Source organism: Pyricularia oryzae, chromosome 2 (genome assembly GCF_000002495.2).
Source record: "Pyricularia oryzae 70-15 chromosome 2, whole genome shotgun sequence".
NCBI classification, from domain to species: Eukaryota; Fungi; Ascomycota; class Sordariomycetes; order Magnaporthales; family Pyriculariaceae; genus Pyricularia; species Pyricularia oryzae.
This window is the reverse complement of record NC_017850.1, coordinates 2,278,829-2,295,910: the sequence shown is the minus strand read 5'-3', so window position 1 is coordinate 2,295,910 and position 17,082 is coordinate 2,278,829. Positions and strand designations below refer to the sequence as shown.

The following is a 17,082-nucleotide window of genomic DNA, read 5'->3' as shown; positions in this document are numbered from 1 at the left end:
TGAACTGGGCATATAAACGGCCATTCGTTGGGTAGCTTTTTGAAGTATCATTTCAAGTGATTACATCTTGTTGGAACAATGCATGGGATTAGATTGGTTGCACGTGCTGAATGGAGTATACGGGCTCCAATTGAGCATCCCGACATCAGAGCTGCTCCTTGGGCTGCTTGTTGACCTATGTCTATTTTGCTGGTCTTGCTGTGAAGAATGACAGGGGTAGCAGCCGGATTTGTTTGTTTCAATTTGTAAAGTTTGATTGCTATTTATACACGCCCCTGCAATTATGTTTTGTGTAGCGGAGGCTGTTTATTATGCGAAGAAGAGCTTGTTTTCACGACAAACAGTAGAACCCCTTGGCGTAATGATGGGGTGAAGAATAGTAAAATATGGCCCGGCGAGAACTGCGAGAAAAGTATGAACCTGAGATACAAGACATAAATCACACAAGCGCATGATTCGATATGCACCAGCAAGAATAGCATCTCAAATGTGGCGAGTACCGTGGCACATGCGGCTGAGTCTAAGGGCGGAAAGATACAAAAGTACACGAATTCCATGATTGGGCTCTGCGTAAATGGCGGACAAAGTTACCAAAGTACTTCCCAATCCATTTATGGAAATTCGCCTGTCTAATGCTCGGAGAAATAGGCGGCAAGTCCCATTTGTTGTGATTGCCCAGACTTCTTGAATCCGCCAAGACCTTTTTTGTACTCGAGCCCATGCCTCCACTGTAAGCCCTATCCCACTCGCTTAGCGCTGGTTCACTTGGCTGCTTGAATATGGGGTCCAAAAAGCCACAGAGGCGCCCACTTTGGGCCTCACGAACAAAAAAGTACCTTGCATCATGAGAGGAGCATCGTCAGGGGCAAAACTAGACAACAAAGTGGTCTAGACCAGCTGAAAGCACGCAGCGTCTTTTTTTCTGGGAAGAGATGCCTAGAATAGGGGCCAGTCAGGGCTATGCAATGTTCCCAGAGACAAGAATCCCAGGGGCTTATTCTCGTCGGCTGGCTCCACCAAGCCCCCAGAATCCAGACAAATAAACAAGTCTGGGATGAATGGAAGAGTACTGGGATTGACGCTAGCGATAGCCTTACCTGCCCACGGAAAAAGACCTGCAATGACCCCAGATCATGGTAAGCATCTGATGACGCATCTGCAGGGTACAGGACGATGCGATAGTAGCCCCTGTAAAGAAGGAAGATATCGACATGTTCACATGCCTCATGTACAAAAAAGGCAGGAGGTCGGGCAACTGATGGATAGAGCTCATAATAGTATAAAACCAGCCATCTTGCCCTCACAACTTGGTTCTGCTTTTCTATCCTCCATCACTGCTATCAGCTCCGTCTCTCTTTTCCCCAGCCGGCACCATCACACCAGATCACACATCCTCAACAAGATGCGCTTCTCATCCATCGTCCTGGGCCTCGCCGCCGCTGTATCGGCCATCGACATCAGGGGCCACGATCAGGATATCTGCAGAGGAGGATACGTTGCCTGTGTGAACATCGATCCCAACGTCTGCTGCACGTTTGACGGCAAGGCGAGCATCTGGGTGGCTGCCGTGCGTGATGTCCCTTCTTTGCTTAATCCATCTCCACTTCTCCAATTCCCCATATATGAAAAAAAAACACGTCCCAAAAAGAAAAAGAAAAAGAAAACCTAACATGCAGAAACGAATCAACACAGATCCCACCAGCGTGGCGCATCCGTGCCCGCTCCATGACGGGCGGCGGCTGCTCGTACCTCGCGACCGAGGGCGACAACAACGGCACCCAGGACATTTGCCTGGCGTACACGTCGCGCGGCCTCCGCACCGGTGCCAGGTACTGGTTCCTCAACCTCAAGCGCGCCGAGGACGAGACGTGCCCCGCCGCGCAGCCCGAGGGCGGCAAGTGCGAGGCCTCGGTCAAGCCCAACGTCCTGGGTCTCGCCGACGGTACCGAGTACAACATTGAGGGACTGTCGGATGAAAAGGTTGCCGAGATGGTAAGTAGTTTTTTTGTTTTCGTTTTTGGGGCTCTTGTGTTCTGGGATTTTTCGCTCGGGGAGGCAAAGAGGGAGCATTGCATCCCGATCAAGGAAATGGGCGCGTGGACTTGAATGCTGACTTGCTTGGTCACTTACAGGAGAAGATCATGGCCACTGGGGCGGGTGCCGACGCCATGCCCGCCGAGTTCCAGATCCTTCGCCGCTCCATTGAGGTTTAATAGCTAGGTCTGCAGGAGTCGTTCCGGGGACAGTTTAACTGCATGGCAAATCTGGCTGATGCAAGAGCTGGACTGACAGGTTGTGACATAACTGGTGGCGTTCTCCCTCAATGATTGTGAGCACCTTAGGACACACCCTCTCTGCTGTTATAATCTGCATCACTAGCAAGACGATCATGAATAAAAATGAGTAATGTCAATTTATAGTGACCGGAAAATGGCTGTTGTTCGTCTATTGCGGTAGTAGTAGTAGTAGTAGTAGTAGTATTAGTTAACGCCGGGCTCGGCCCGGCTTGTTAGCCGGCCGTTAGCAACCTCCCGAGGGGTATCTCGGCGCGCGTTCTATCTTCTTTATTTACACAGGGGGAAAACAAGGAGGGCAGAGGCGGATCGTGCCTGACCGGGTTCGGGCCCGGTCCTGCTTAGGGGGTTAGTTCACTGACGCGACCCCGTGCCTAAGGTGCACGGAGGGTTCGTCTGACGGCTTGTGCCGTGAAGTGTGGGTGAAAAGGCAGTAAGTCTATTCCTCGTCAGAGTTCGAGTCGTTTACGATCGGTGTCCCTAGGCGTAAAGTGCGTTCGTGGCGCGCGGGGCGCTGGCGGGCCGCTCTGGGGCGGGCGCTGAAGTAGTTGGTGGCTATCGAAAACGCCTCAAAGCTTTTCGGTTGCCCGAAGCTTGTCTGGAAGAATTTCCAGCGTTGGGCGCGATTTGGCGGCCCGGCCGGCCGGTCGTTATTAGGCCACGGCCAGTTTCTCCACACCGCCCGCGAATAGCGGCAGTGCACCGGGTGCTCAGGGGAGGTCCGCTTCCAGCACCAGGCACACGAGGTGTTTGCATCCTGGTGGTTGAAACGGTCATGGTAGGCCTTGAAATCGCCGTGGCCGGTCCTCATGGCCAAATAATGGCCCAGTAGGGGTCTTGGCAAACGCAGTTCCTCGGGCTCCTTTCTCGGTGTGTATTGGAATTTCCATTCCCTATATGCGGGGGACCGTTCACAGAGTTCTTTACGCCACCAGTCCTTCTCTATATTGGAAAGAATGGCTCTGAGGACCGTGCCGGCACCGCTATACGTGGTTTGCTGAGCCCTCGGGTCTGGGTCCGGCGGTCCGGCGGAGCCGGCCTTGGCCAGCTCGTCAGCCCGGTCGTTTCCCGGGATTCCCTGGTGCCCAGGGCACCAACGGACCCGAACCTCGGTACCTTGTTTTCGGAGTAGATCGACAAGGTTATGGAACTCCAGAAAGGCCCATTGGGACGAACGCGGCGCGTCGCCTCTAAGACCCCAAATAACCGAGGTGCTGTCCACACAAATCCAAATCCGGGCGCCTGGCTGGGCCTTGGCTGCCGCCTGTAGCCCTTTTAGGGCGCCAATCGCCTCGGCGTCGAAAACGTGGCTTTCCGGCGTAATAGATGCGGAGCCTGCGGCAAATTCCAGGCCCGCCCTAAAAGCGGCCCATCCGTACCCTATTTGGACGCAGTTGTTTTCGTGTTTTTCCGAACCATCCGTATATACCACGATATCGTCAGGTGATACCATGTCCAGCCATTCGATAAAGCGGCGGGCCGCTTCCTCTTTCGGGACTCCTCCGGTGGGGTCAGTGCGAGAATCCGGGGCATTGCGAGGTGCGCGCAACTCTAGTCTCCGGATCCGCGGGAGAAGTTGTGCAGCCGTTTGCAGGGTCGTGGCCGAATGGCCCGAGTTGCGGGCACGAGGTGTTTCACGCAGGCGGCTGACAAGGGGGTGCCCCTTGTCCGCGAGCCTTAGTCGGGCGCCGTATTTCAGGCGGGTGTAGGCCAGCGCGACGCGGGCCGAGGGTAGTCCTGCGTCCCTGAGAACAGTGGACGAGGGGGTGGTTTTATACGCCGGGAGGATTGCCCGTGCCGCTAAAACCAGCGGTTTGTTCAATGCTTTGAGGAGTCCTCTTTGCTTGTGCGCTGGGTTGTACCATGCCTCGGCTGCGTAGGTGGCCGAGGAACCCACGCATGCCACCGCTGCCTTGCGAAGTGCAGCCGCAGGCGGTCCGTATCTTACTGCCCCAAAGCTCTTGAGGTGGGCAGCGACCGCCATTGCTTTGGCAGCCCTTTCGGCCACGTGGCGGCGCCCGTCTAGCCGTCGGCTGAACCAAAAACCAAGCCAACGCATGCCCGGGTAGCGCTCGGCCCCGGAGGCGCTTTGTCCGCGTCGACCGCCCGGTAGTTGGACCGGGGTAACCGTTCTACCATTAATCCGGATTTCCGGGTTGCGACCGTGCCTTTTCTTAGTGATATGGATCACCTCTGTCTTTTCCGCTGCAAAATGGATCTTCTCTTCCGCCGCAATTTCGTGCATATCCCGGAGTTTATCTTCCAGCCAACGTACGTTTTCCTCCAACGAGGGTGACGATTTCCATGTAAGCACGTCGTCTGCGTATGCCAACCGCCACTTCGTACCGTTTTTGACGAGATACGCCAAATATAGCATATATAGGATCGGGGAAAGGGGAGACCCTTGCGGGGTGCCGCACCCAAGCCGCCTAAAGCCCGTGGTCGTACCCTCCAGCCGGACTCGGGCCTGGCGGCCGCTTAAAAAGTTAATCACGAACCTGAGGAGCATTTTACTAAACCCGAGGCTCCGCATTTTCCGTATTAATCGCCTATGGAGGAGGGCGTCGAAGGCGCCTTGGACGTCGCATGCGACAAGGGTGACTTCCTCCCCGCGAGCTAGAGCCTGCTCGATATCGTGGGCGAGGGCACAAACCAGATCCGTCGCCGATCGTTTGGGTAGGGCACCGCCGTGGGTGCAGCTAAGGAGCCCGTTGTCGTGTATGGCCCAAGCTATCCGGCGTGCAACGAGCCTCTCGAGGCCTTTTCCGATGCAGGAGAGGAGGGCTATAGGCCGCCAGGATCGAACGCTGCTCCGGTCTTTCTTCCCCGTTTTCGGTAGCATCGCGACTTCGGCCTTCTTCCAAGGCGCTGGGAAATGTCCGAGTTCCAGGCAACGTTGGTAGAGCCTGCGCACCGGCTCGGCCAACGAAGCCCATCCGGCTTTTAGTAGCCGGACGGTCATTCCGTCGATGCCCGGGGACGTGCTCGTAACCCCAATGCAGGAGCGCTCCGCCTCTTCCGCACTAACCTGGGTGTCCCAAGGGATTTTAGCCTCGTCCGGCGACCAGGCCTCCAAGGGGTCTCCCTGCAGGTCATCCTCCGCCGAAAATCGGCCAAGCACCTCCCGTTGCAGTGCTTCCGCTTTTGCTAAAGGCTCGCTCACTTGCTCGCCGTTAATAACCAGCGGCGGGGACCGGAGGCGTGGTCCGGCTCCCAGCCAGCCCACCATGTTCCACAAATCCTTATCGTCGCGCAGTTGGTCGATCCGGTGCCTCCAGTACTCCCGCTTCGCGGCCCGCACCCCTTTCGTATAGGCTTTTTCCTCGGCAGAGGCGTCTGCCCTATTTACAGCGCTCCGTTTAACCCGCTGGAATTCGGACCAGAGCCGCTGGCAGTTTTCGGTCCACCAGGGAGCCGAGCTGTCCCTTTTTCCCGCCGGCGTACCCACGACCCACGTCACTTGCTCCCATAAAGTTGTAAATTCAGCTACCCACGCGTCCAATGCGTAGCCATCGGCCGCGGATCCCGGGTCCGGCATGTCTTGCATGCCAAAAGCAAGTAGCTCCGCGAACTTTGGTAACCGGTCGTCCCTAACCGAAACGTTGATCGCCTCCGGGCGGGGGGCGCCGCGCGTCCGCAGCGTGGTATAAAGGGATTCGTGGTCGGAGCCTGTGTAAAGACTGCTGTCAACCACAGTTATTGTGCTGGGGAGGTTGGAAAAGACCATATCCAGTAAACCCCCGTCGCGGTGGGTGGGCACGCCGATATTTCCTGTGAAACTCATCCCCTGGGCTTGCGCCCATGCCGTCAGTTGGTCCCCTCCGCGTGCGTTTGCGCGGCCCGGCTGGTATGCAGCAGCCGCTACGTTAAAATCGCCGCCTAGCACCGTGGGTCCATTTGGCACGGTATTGCATACCATTTCCAGCGCGGCTTCAGTGCCCGGAGCCCTATATACGTTAACAAACAGTATTCCGTTAATTTCGAGCCAGAGTATGTCCCGCGTATTTTGGCCCTGCGGTAGCCGTCGTTGTGCGGCCCTTAGGGCTGCCCCCTTCTTGACGTAGGTGAGCACCCGGGGCCGGAGCCCAGTCATGGCTTCGTAAGTGTTGGCGTGCCATTCGTCCACTGGCGCAAAAACATCATAGCCCGGGTGCGTTTGTGTAGTCGTATTTAGCCCGCACCATGGCTCTTGAACGTTAACCAGGTCCACCTTTCTCTGGTGGCACAACTCCAATAGGCTCAGATGCACACCCATCCTTTTACCTACGTTGGCCCAAACTACGTCGAGGCATTCCCGCTGCATATTGCCGAGCGAGTATTTCGTCATATTAATCGACGGGTTGCTTCCAAGTCTATCCCATCAGCGGGGCAAGGTTCGGCAGCCGCTGCGTCCTCCTCCATTTCGGCTGCCCAAACGATTTCGTCGTGCACGCGTTCCTGTTCAACCTGCAGGAAGTTACGGATGTCCGCCCCTGCCGCCTCGCATGGCCGCGCTCTTTTGTTTGAAATGCTCGATCGGGAGCTCGAGGTTTGCGAATGCTGCGATAAGGTGCTTAGGACCGGGATTGCAGGTGCTGGCTCTCGGCGGGCCGTTTCGGCCCGGTCGTTGATAATCGCGGCACGGTTGGCACGTCCGATTCTGCGAATCCCCTTAAGTTTACGCTGTGAAGGTCGTTCAAACTTCCCATTTACCACCAAAGGTCGGGCAGGGCAATTCTCATGTCCGGATGGGAAATGGCCGTGGCAATTAACGCATTTGGGGGCTGCCTTGCACGGCTCTTCCTCTGTCGCATGTTTTGCTTCACCACATATGCCGCAACGCGCTTGCCGTACGCAGCGACGTATTTCGCAATATCCCTGGCAACCGTCGTGGTGGTGTGTAATTTTGCGTGATTTTTCAACCTTCCGCGCACGTCTCGACACTCCAAAAAGCTGAAAGGGCTTTACGGGTTGAAGGAAGGACACTATCCACGTGCCCTCAGCCGTATGTGGGTCGTAACCATATTTGGAAATATGCCAGTTGACTGGCTGCTGGCCTGCTGCCACGGTAATCTCCTCCTGGATTACCTCATGTACGTCCTTTCTTCCGTCCAGGCAATTGAGCGTTCGGGGCACTCCAGAAACGGCGTATGTGTGCCAGGTTGTCGGGACAGTGACTTCCCGCGCGTCCAATGCGTCCATAATGGCCTTGACCGCGCTGGGGTTGAGGAGTTTTTGCCGTGTTTCCTCAGAGGCCACCGTAACACCCCAGCCCGTGGGGGTACGCTTGGCGTTTGGGATTTCACTGTGTGGCACCGAGACCAATTCGGCCAGTTTGGTCGTTACCGCGTATGGCTCCTTCGTCACCATCCGCAATTTGTCATTTACGCGGATCAGGATGCGGTTGGACGGCTGTTCTGTCAAACGTTTCGGGGCTTGGGAGCGGTCCCGGCCCGATTGGGAGGGAGTTGCGGAGCTGTCAGGTGCATTGCCGGGCGTCGTACGTATCGGGTACGAGCGCGTGGCCGGGGTTAAAATTCGCGTTGGGGCCGCCGCTGGTGGCGTGGCGGCTCGCTCGGCCCATGTGACCGATTTGTTAGTGGGCGTGCCTCTGCCTTTAGAGGCCGACGACGCCGTGCCCGTCCTCGTAATTAAAATGCTGCGCCTTTCGCTGGAACTGGTCGGCGAACGCGACGGGGAGCGCGAACGCTCTTTTTCAGGGAGGGTGCGACTGAGGAACCAGCCGCTGATCACGTCGTCAAGTTCAAGAACAATTCTCCTAAGCGCGGCGTCCTCCGGGGCCTGTAAACTTTCGAGCTTGGCTGCAAAGACCTCTTCGAGCCAGCTGCCGACTGTTTCCACGTTTTCCAACTCCTGCTGCAGTGTTTTGATGGCCAGGGCCGGGAGGCTGGAGTACCTTCCGCGGCCAGCCGGCTGAGGCGCGTTAGCGGTGCGCGTGTCGAGAGATACGTGTCCCGACTCGGCCTGGCCCTGCGGCAAAGCCTGCGGCGTGCTCTGCGGGCGCGCGCGGCGGTTTGAGACCTCTGGTGAGGCCATGACGACCGGCGCCCGGAGGGCGAAAATTCTTCAGCTGTTAAGCTTATTGGTGTGTTTGGGTGTGAATCGCTAACAAAGGTGGGTCTGACCCATGAATGGTGGAGGATGCTTGTCGTCTATTGCGGTGTCTTACAAGCTTTGACAGACTTCGAGAAGGGTGTCAGAATTCTGTGATTGAGAGTGTAAGTGTGCTGGATGGTGTATCATTGGAGGTCACTGGGGATGTGGGGGCGGATCACTGCCATTTCGCCGTCCACATTATAGAATCAGGTCAGGTACCTATGTAGTAATGCAATCATCAAGCTCAATGTCATGCCTTTGGCGGAAACCTCCTGCTTCTACTAATTTTGAAGAAAGCCTCCAGTTGTTTGCATCTCTCTTGACAGCAAACCACCCCTCGTCCTTTTCTGCAGAAGAAGATAATTGATTTATTACAAAACCAGTCCCTGTAAGGATCAACTCCAATAAGCTTTACCCCAAAAACAACCAATAAAAAGAAAAAAAGGAAAAATCAGTATGGATGAAACCCAACACCATTACACCAGGCGCCGCCACGCATTTAAAACAGCCCAAAGAACGACTTTTTCTTGGACTTGGACGAGCCCGCCCCCGACGCCTTTTGCGGTTTCGCACGCGCCATTGCAGCCTGCGCGGCCGCCCCCCTCGGGTCGGGCTTGTTGTGATTGGCCCAGCGGGGATTGCCCTGGTCGTCGTAGACAACAGTCTCGTCGAGCCGCCGGCCCTGGCCCGAGACGGAAGGACTCGGCGGCACGAGACCCCCCACGCTGTCCAAGTACGCGCCGATCCGCTCGCAGGGACCCGACTGGTACCGACCGGGCGCGGGACCGGCGCTCGGTCGCCTGCAGCTCCTGCCGGGCCCGCATTCGTCCTGCCTGATGTCGCCGATGCCCATTATGCCCCTGCCCGCTCGACGCTCGAGGGTGTTGGGACCGCAGGTCGGCGCCGCGGCGGTGAGAGGTACGAGAGGGAGGAGGGCGAGTAGTAGGCCCTTGGCAACCATTTTGTTTGTGGTTTACGGTTTCTGTGGGATTCGACTGTGAATGAGAATCGAGTCAGCAATTATTGTGCTTGCTAGGGGTTTGACGAGGTGCATCCTTTGGGTAATTGGTATCGTCACTTTTGCAAACAATTTGTCTGATTTGGAACACATGCCTTGGTTACAGAGTTTGACTAGGTGTTTATATCTCGTGTCTTCAGAGGTTTGTGTTACACCACAGCACTTTGAGAATTAATACGGCCGAGTCCTCGAGTGGTAGATATGCACAGCTCTCTTTTGACCCTCGGGATGCGCCAACATGCAAGAGAGACATGCGTGTGTTATATGCCGAAATTCAACTCAATGCAGATCCGGGGGATTAGGGCCGGATTGGCCGTCGTCTCTGAATAAATGAGCTTTAATGCTATGACGGCTATGACTCGCCTCTACTATATAGCGCTCCATATAACCTCCCGAGGTATTTTAAGATCGACAGTGCATGATATCGAAACTTGGTAATTCATTTTAGATCTGAGTAGATTTCCTTGTATTTTCTTGGAGATAATATGCCATCGTGCATGCTGTTTTTAAAAGGAAAAGGGAGCAGTGAAAAGCAAAGAAGTGAAAAGAAGAAAGGCTGGGTTGCGTGATTTTCGATCAACGCGACAATATCTCTCGCCAAGCTTGTACCTTGTCAGCCTTGTGGCGATGCCTTTATTTTGGGTATGGCTATTTTACAGCAACGAATCGCAGAACCACAACCATGTTGGTATTTTTTACCATGCATTTCGTCTAATAATACAGAATGCCTGACAATTGCAAAATTCAACCACGAAGATCTCCGCGATAACAGTCCGGGATACACGTAATATATACTATAGTGGTAAGGGTAAAAATCCACCCCCGGTACAGTGTTCGCTGGTGTGGATTTGTGGGTTTTGCCGACTTTGGTAATAAATTTAAATAAAAAAATAGTTTAGATATTTGGTGATTCCCGCGAACAGTTAAGCTAACAAAGGCCCACGCTCACACATACGGTGACAAGGAGTGTTTCTTTTTTTTTTTTTTTTTTTTTTTTTTGCCTGCATCCGTGGTATAAACCCAACGCAAAATTATTTTGGCAAAGCGCATCGCGTTCATGCAACTTTTTTATGTAAAAAATATAAATTGCGAAATTTTAATGGGGAACAACTCTATTTTGTTCGGTAAGCAAACAGGCCCGGCCGGGTTCGAATTTACAAATGGGGCTTACATTTGAGCTGGTCACCGCCCAACGGCCAATCATAGGCCCTTTATTAGGCTTCCGACAATATGAGTTCTTTTTTGAAGCAACAGTGCCAAAGTTCTTACAAACTAATGCTTGTTCAACATAGTCTTGTATAGTTCCGGTGTTATACCCTTTAATTCCTGGTCTGCCTCAATATCAAAGACGTGTTGCAGCTTCCCACCGAATGGCCCATGTGGAGCAAGCCAAGCGCATCGACGCCGGGTCGGGCCACTATGAGCAACTTTACCATCCATCCCTGGCCCTGCCTCGTGGTATGACGAAGTAGGTAGGCCGAGCGAGTGTCCGAGGCCATCTCACATCCTCCATTTGTTTCTCCAAGATACTTCAAAGGCAAGTGACACGCCCCTCATACCCTGCTGCAGAGAAGTGTGTATTTCCCAACAATTCCACATCCTTCTTGGAAACCGCCGAAATGGATCGCAACCCTCTTCAAAGGGGAGGCATACATGAACCGATGCTACTCACAAGAACATTCTCAAAGATTCAAGGACAACACTGCGGTTGAGAAGCAAGGGCGTTGGTGAGGTCTCCGATCCAGCGGGTTTCCCCATGGAATTCTAAATCTGGCCTTAGGGACGTGGCGTGGGCAATGGGCCAGGCTATTTTAGAATTTGGTCAGATTAAAGTACAGTGGGGGCATAGTAATAAAAAGCCCGCCCTACGTTATCGTTTCGCACCAACGAAAATCATAGCATAATGGCCATAACTCCAATAAAACTTTAAAAAGTATATATGAAATTAAAGCAGATTTTTTAGGTACTTCAATATATACGATTACTTGAGCTATCTTTTTCAGCATTGTACAAGAAATATAATTGTTCATTAAAATACATATTATTATAAAAATATAACATTCTGCTAAAAGACTAACCCAATATTATTTATAAAATAAGCACAGATATATAATAGTTTTCGTCCCATGAAATAATAAGCTTTCCCGGGCGATCTATAAATAAGTATGTTATAATAGAAGGATAAGATATGCAGTTATTTTAGTAGTTTAATATAAATATATAATTAGATATTGAGAGAAGGGTATAGTTATTTTAACGCCACGGACCGATTAATTCACGGTTATATAAATACTTTTACAATGCAAGAATTACTGGTATGTAAATACCAGGTAATATTTATAAACCTTAAGCCAAGATATCAGTAGGCCGCAAAATACCATATACTCTTTGACATTTGCACCATCTTTATTATTTCTACGAAATATAATGTGCGCGGATCTAATTTAAATTACAAGAACTAAGTTTATTCTTTTCTCAGTTGTGTTAAAAATGGTAAAAACGGTGCGAAATTGTGCAAACAGTTGAAAACTTTCGATATGCAGCAATTGGTTTTTAAATGGAATTTTGTAGGGATCATTATTTGTATTATGAACTTTTATTTTGTATTGCCCTAAATTAAACAGTGCGTGGCGCTTCAAGAAAAGTCCTATTAAAGTTATTTTGCATAAATCAAAGGTTCAATTCTATAGCCCCTTTCAAATTGAATTTATGTGTTGTAATGGTGTTGCAATATGCTGCTTAACTCGGCGTTTACCATTTTTAGATTTTCTCTTAGCTCGTTGTTAATGTCGGTCGATTATACCTAGCACGTCGGCTCAAACGACAAGCATCAGTTAGTTAGTCAAAGGGCTTTGGAACCCTACTTTTCAGTCCCGCGGCTCCTGGCCAGTTTGAAAGTATCCTTACTAGTAAACTAAATCGATTGGCTTTCTTCGGCCTCGTGGCTTGAGTTTTCCATATTTTGATATGTGGGACATTGGTCAACAGCTGCGAGTGAAAGCAAAACGAGTCACTGTTGAGCCTGATCAAGTGCAGCGCCTGTTGAGCTATTCGTACAAGGCAGTAGAGAAAATCAAAAACTTTTGTGTATACCTTTGTGAGGTAGTCTATGTAAAGCCACTTTTATATACCCTTGATATCCCCAAACGCCTTGCGCAGCAAAAAAAACACATGCTTTTAGAAACCCCCGATCCCGAAACACAATTCTAGCCTCTAGGCGACACGCTTGTTCATTAGCGTCCCAACACCTCCATTAATATTCCTCCGCAGTTTTTTTCCAATATGTACACACCTCTCGGCTCTCTGAACTAGCATGCGCTTGTCTTTGAGAGCCGCCAAATTCCTTGTGTGATGTCTTTTCTGTCCAGCCGGCCAGATGTGATTATTCCTGTGTTACGACCAGACAGTTGGGCCGGTACCAGGGAGGCCAGGTGGGGTCACACCCCTCCTGACGACACTCGCCCAGAAAAGTCACCGACCGGCAGAACATGGATTACGTAAGGACAAAGCCACGTGACAGCACGTGACTGCCAAGACAGTTGATCTCAAACGGACAAGGGATGATCTCAAAGATCACAACCTGATCTCCAGAGACCCTGGGGAGTCTTTAAGATCAGAGACCTTTCAGGAGAGATCACATTCGGAACATAGTCTATATAAGGCACGCTTATTACCATGTAGATAGATTCGATTCTAGGATTGCTTAGCAGCAATCAAACTCTAGTTAACCTCAATACTTACTTGAGAACGATCATAACTTCACCCCCAGTCGTTGAGAACCCCAGTTACCCAGTCAGACGCTCAGTTGCTTCAACCCACTGTACTTTACCATAAGAACAGGTTACCCGATACCTTGATCGTAACATTTTGATTGCTCCTGTTCAGTACTTTGCCTTGAAGCATACCGAGCAGTATCCGACAACATGTCTTCCCAGACGTCCAAGAACAACACCCCCAGCACCCCGGCTACGAGCAGCAAGGCGGCCCAGAAAGCCCCTGCTCGGCCCAAGGACGATAGCGACAGCGAGGACGAGGAAGACCAGCTCCGCAGGCAGGTTGCTAGGACCAACCAGGAGCTCCACGAACAGACGCTCCGCGCAACCCAACTCCAAGAGGAACTCCAGGCTCTCCGAGCCAGTGCTAACGTTACCTCAACCCCTCTTGATGGGCGCGAGAGACTCAAGCTTAACCCCCCAGCCACGTTCGATGGCACACCTGGACAACTTAAAGGGTACCTTGTACAGGTACGCACCTACCAAGCATTCCATTTGGAAACTTTCCGCAGTGAAACAGAAAAGGTGGTACACGCGGCCACTTTCCTCCGAGGACGAGCCTTGTCTTGGTTCGAGCCTCTGTTGCAGGAATGGCTTGATGTACCCCCCGAAGAACGACGCCAAGAAGTCACCGACATTTTCTCAACCTTCGCAGGGTATGAACGCACCCTCCGTTCCTTGTTCCAGGAACCCGATGAGAAACGACAGACCGAACGAGATTTGGCCAACCTACGACAAACCAAGTCAGCCTCCGCTTATGCAGCCGAGTTCAGAAGGCTAGCAACAAGGCTGGACATGACCGAAGAAACCAAGATCCTCCAGTTCTACCAGGGACTGAAGTCAGAAGTAAAAGACGAAGTATCCAAGCTCGACCGACCCGAGGATTTCCTCGAGTACGTCGAACTTGCCATCAAACTTGACAACCGGATTTACGAACGCCGACAGGAAAAACAAGGCGGACAGCGAGTGTTCGTCACCTCAACTCGACAAGCCAACACGGGACGCAAGTACCAACACCCTCAACCCATATACCACAAAAACAATGGTGGATGGCAGCAGCCCCGTCACATGGCGCCCCAGACCTACAGTACAGCTTATGGTACCCACAGTGGACCCATGGACCTCAGTGCCACACAACACAAGAAGCCCCGTAAAGACCCCAAAAGTGGCAAATGCTTCAAGTGCGACAAGACAGGGCACATCGCCAGAAACTGCCCAAGAAACCAGGAAGATATCCCTGATTTTAGGGGCAAGACCGAAAAACCACGAGGACTTAATGCCACCAATTACCAGCAACTACGGCCTGACCAACATAGCACGATAAGCTGGACCACCTGCTACGATGACAATTGTATGACCCACAATAGTTCCAAGATCGACGCAGGATGGTACCCACAGAAGCCCCGAGGCACTCGAACCCTAGCAGTAGGAAACCGAGTACCCCTAGGGACAGGACAACCAACGAAGTTACACCGACAAGAGACCCAACTACCCGAACTCACGGACTCGGATGCCTCCGGAGAATCGGATGAGGAACCTTTGGGACAAACCCACCACATCAGGACAACCAATCAATCCTCAATACAAGAATTAAGCGAGGATTCCGAGGAAGAGTCCAGCGAGGAAGAGACCATGCCCTCGAGCCAGTACAACGCAGCAAGGGAAAACAACCCCTACATATACGAAAAGAAGCATATCGACTTATACCGAGACGACCAATTAGTACAGTTTCCCGGATTGCCACTTCAGGCACAGATCCGACATCCTACAGGACCAGTCAATGCAACTTTTGGAGACCACCCGACCTTGGACACCAAACACCCTCAACACGCAGAGATCTTTTGGGCAGAATGCTTCCGAGACAACTGTGGACTCCACTTAAGCAGGAAGATAGTCCACAACTTTTTCCCACGACGACGCAAAGCAACAGGCATTCACGAAGTATATACCACAACCGACCTACCAAATTGGGAAATTAAAATAAGACTCAACACTGAGCCAGCCGCAATCTTCACGCCTAACGACAACTACCCCATGGCGTGTTGCAACCAGAAACAGTTCCCATGGTATGAGTGCACCCGAAGCGTATGCAGAGTACATATGCTAGCCAAAGCACAGGCCTGGCACGAACAGAAATCACGGCAACCAGGACCTGCACCAATAACCAGAATTGTGTGGAACCCCAACGTACGAGATAACGAGATAACCACGAACGCACGCAAGACACCCGTACCAGCGAAGCACCCACTTGACCTCGTCGAAACAAGAAGTAGCCACACACCCAGGGACAAGAAAAACAAGGACCCACGACGCGAGTCCAGCAAGTCAAAAAACTAAGACAGCCAGACGGCACAGGGCACCGAACGGCGACAACAGGAACGAAACAAAGAACCCTGAACGCTACACAAGACACCATAGCAGCACATGAACACATATTTCTCGACATACGACTCGATGGCAGACCCATACGAGCACTCCTCGACAGTGGAGCACAAGGCAACTACATCTCACCAAGGGTCGTAGCGAAACGACGGATACCTTGGCGGCAAAAGAAGGAACCATACCAGTTGCAGACCGTGGAAGGAGAGGCAGTTTTATACGGGAACGGCACCATCGAAACAGAGACCGTACACCTCTGGATGGAGAGCTATGGACGAAAGGAACAAATCACCTTAGACATTACGGAGATAGGGGACAAAGACGTGATATTAGGAATCCCCTGGCTCAGAAGGAGCAACCCCCGGATAGATTGGACAACCGGCCAAGTCCAATGGGAAGAGCCGTTAGCCTCTGAAGGAAAATCCGAGAAACGGACTTCATGCAACGAGCGTAGGGCACAGGAGCGAAATTAACAAAAAATTATGGCGCTATTGAGGAAAAGCGAGCCACGCCTGGAGCCAACATCGGAAGGATCGCGACTATCCATGAGCGAAGAACGATCGAACCTTACCACATTGATCGACAACATCCCGGCCGAATACCGGATGTATGAACGACTATTCAGCCCCGAACTCGAAACAGGACTACCCGAGCATAGTCCGTTCGACCACGAGATACCATTGAAAGAAGGAACACAGCCCAAGTTCCACAAGATATACGGCTTGAACCCGACACAAATGGAGGCACTAGACGAGTACCTCGCAGAAAACCTCAAAAAAGGTTACATCAGACCATCGACATCACCAGCAGGATACCCAATCCTCTTCGTACCAAAGAAGAACGGAAAATTACGACTATGCGTGGATTACAGACAATTAAACGACATCACCATAAAAAATTGCTACCCACTCCCACTAATAGGAGAACTCCGAGACATGCTCTATTAAGCACAGTGGTTTACAACACTAGACCTCAAAGGAGCATACAACTTGATCCGCATGAAGGAAGGCGAAGAGTGGAAAACAGCGTTTCGCACCCGACGAGGACATTATAAGTACCTAGTAATGCCCTTCGGTCTTACCAACGCCCCAGCAACCTTCCAAACTATAATTAACCACGTTCTCAGGGAATGCCTAGACATTTTCGTCGTTGTCTACCTGGACGACATCCTTGTCTTTTCCAAGACGTTGGAAGAACATAAGCAACACGTTCACACAGTCTTACAGAAGCTGCAAGACGCTAAGCTTTTAGTTGAGCCCGAGAAGTGTCTTTTTCACAGCAAGAAAGTCAATTTCCTAGGATACACTATCGCTCCTGGAGAAATTAGGATGGAGGAATCGAAAATCCAAGCAGTAAAGGAATGGCCTCAACCACAGAATGTAAGAGACGTTCGGGCATTCCTCGGATTCGTGAACTTTTACAGAAGGTTCATTAAGGGATACGGCGCGATTGCCACCCCATTGACCAACATGACCAAGAAGGACCTAGAATTCCAGTGGACGGAACAAACACAACAGGCCTT

General features: G+C 51.8%; 3 protein-coding genes across 3 annotated transcripts; 1 reads left to right on the top strand and 2 right to left on the bottom strand.

Moving 5' to 3' along the window:
- Positions 1-1,145: 1,145 nt before the first annotated feature.
- MGG_08962 (uncharacterized protein) lies at positions 1,146-2,405 on the top strand (the record flags this gene model as incomplete). Its single annotated transcript, XM_003713952.1, has 3 exons — positions 1,146-1,567; positions 1,693-1,992; positions 2,133-2,405. Coding segments are annotated over 3 exons (803 nt in total), but the record flags the coding sequence as incomplete, so codon positions are not given.
- A 4,035-nt stretch (positions 2,406-6,440) lies between these two features.
- MGG_15622 (uncharacterized protein) lies at positions 6,441-8,330 on the bottom strand (the record flags this gene model as incomplete). The annotated part of the gene is made up of 1 exon (XM_003713951.1): positions 6,441-8,330. One exon carries the CDS (start codon positions 8,328-8,330, stop codon positions 6,618-6,620), a length of 1,713 nt encoding a protein of 570 aa, XP_003713999.1. The 3' UTR covers positions 6,441-6,617.
- Positions 8,331-8,889: 559 nt separating this feature from the next.
- MGG_11292 (uncharacterized protein) lies at positions 8,890-9,351 on the bottom strand (the record flags this gene model as incomplete). The annotated part of the gene is made up of 1 exon (XM_003713950.1): positions 8,890-9,351. One exon carries the CDS (start codon positions 9,349-9,351, stop codon positions 8,890-8,892), a length of 462 nt encoding a protein of 153 aa, XP_003713998.1.
- Positions 9,352-17,082: the final 7,731 nt, after the last annotated feature.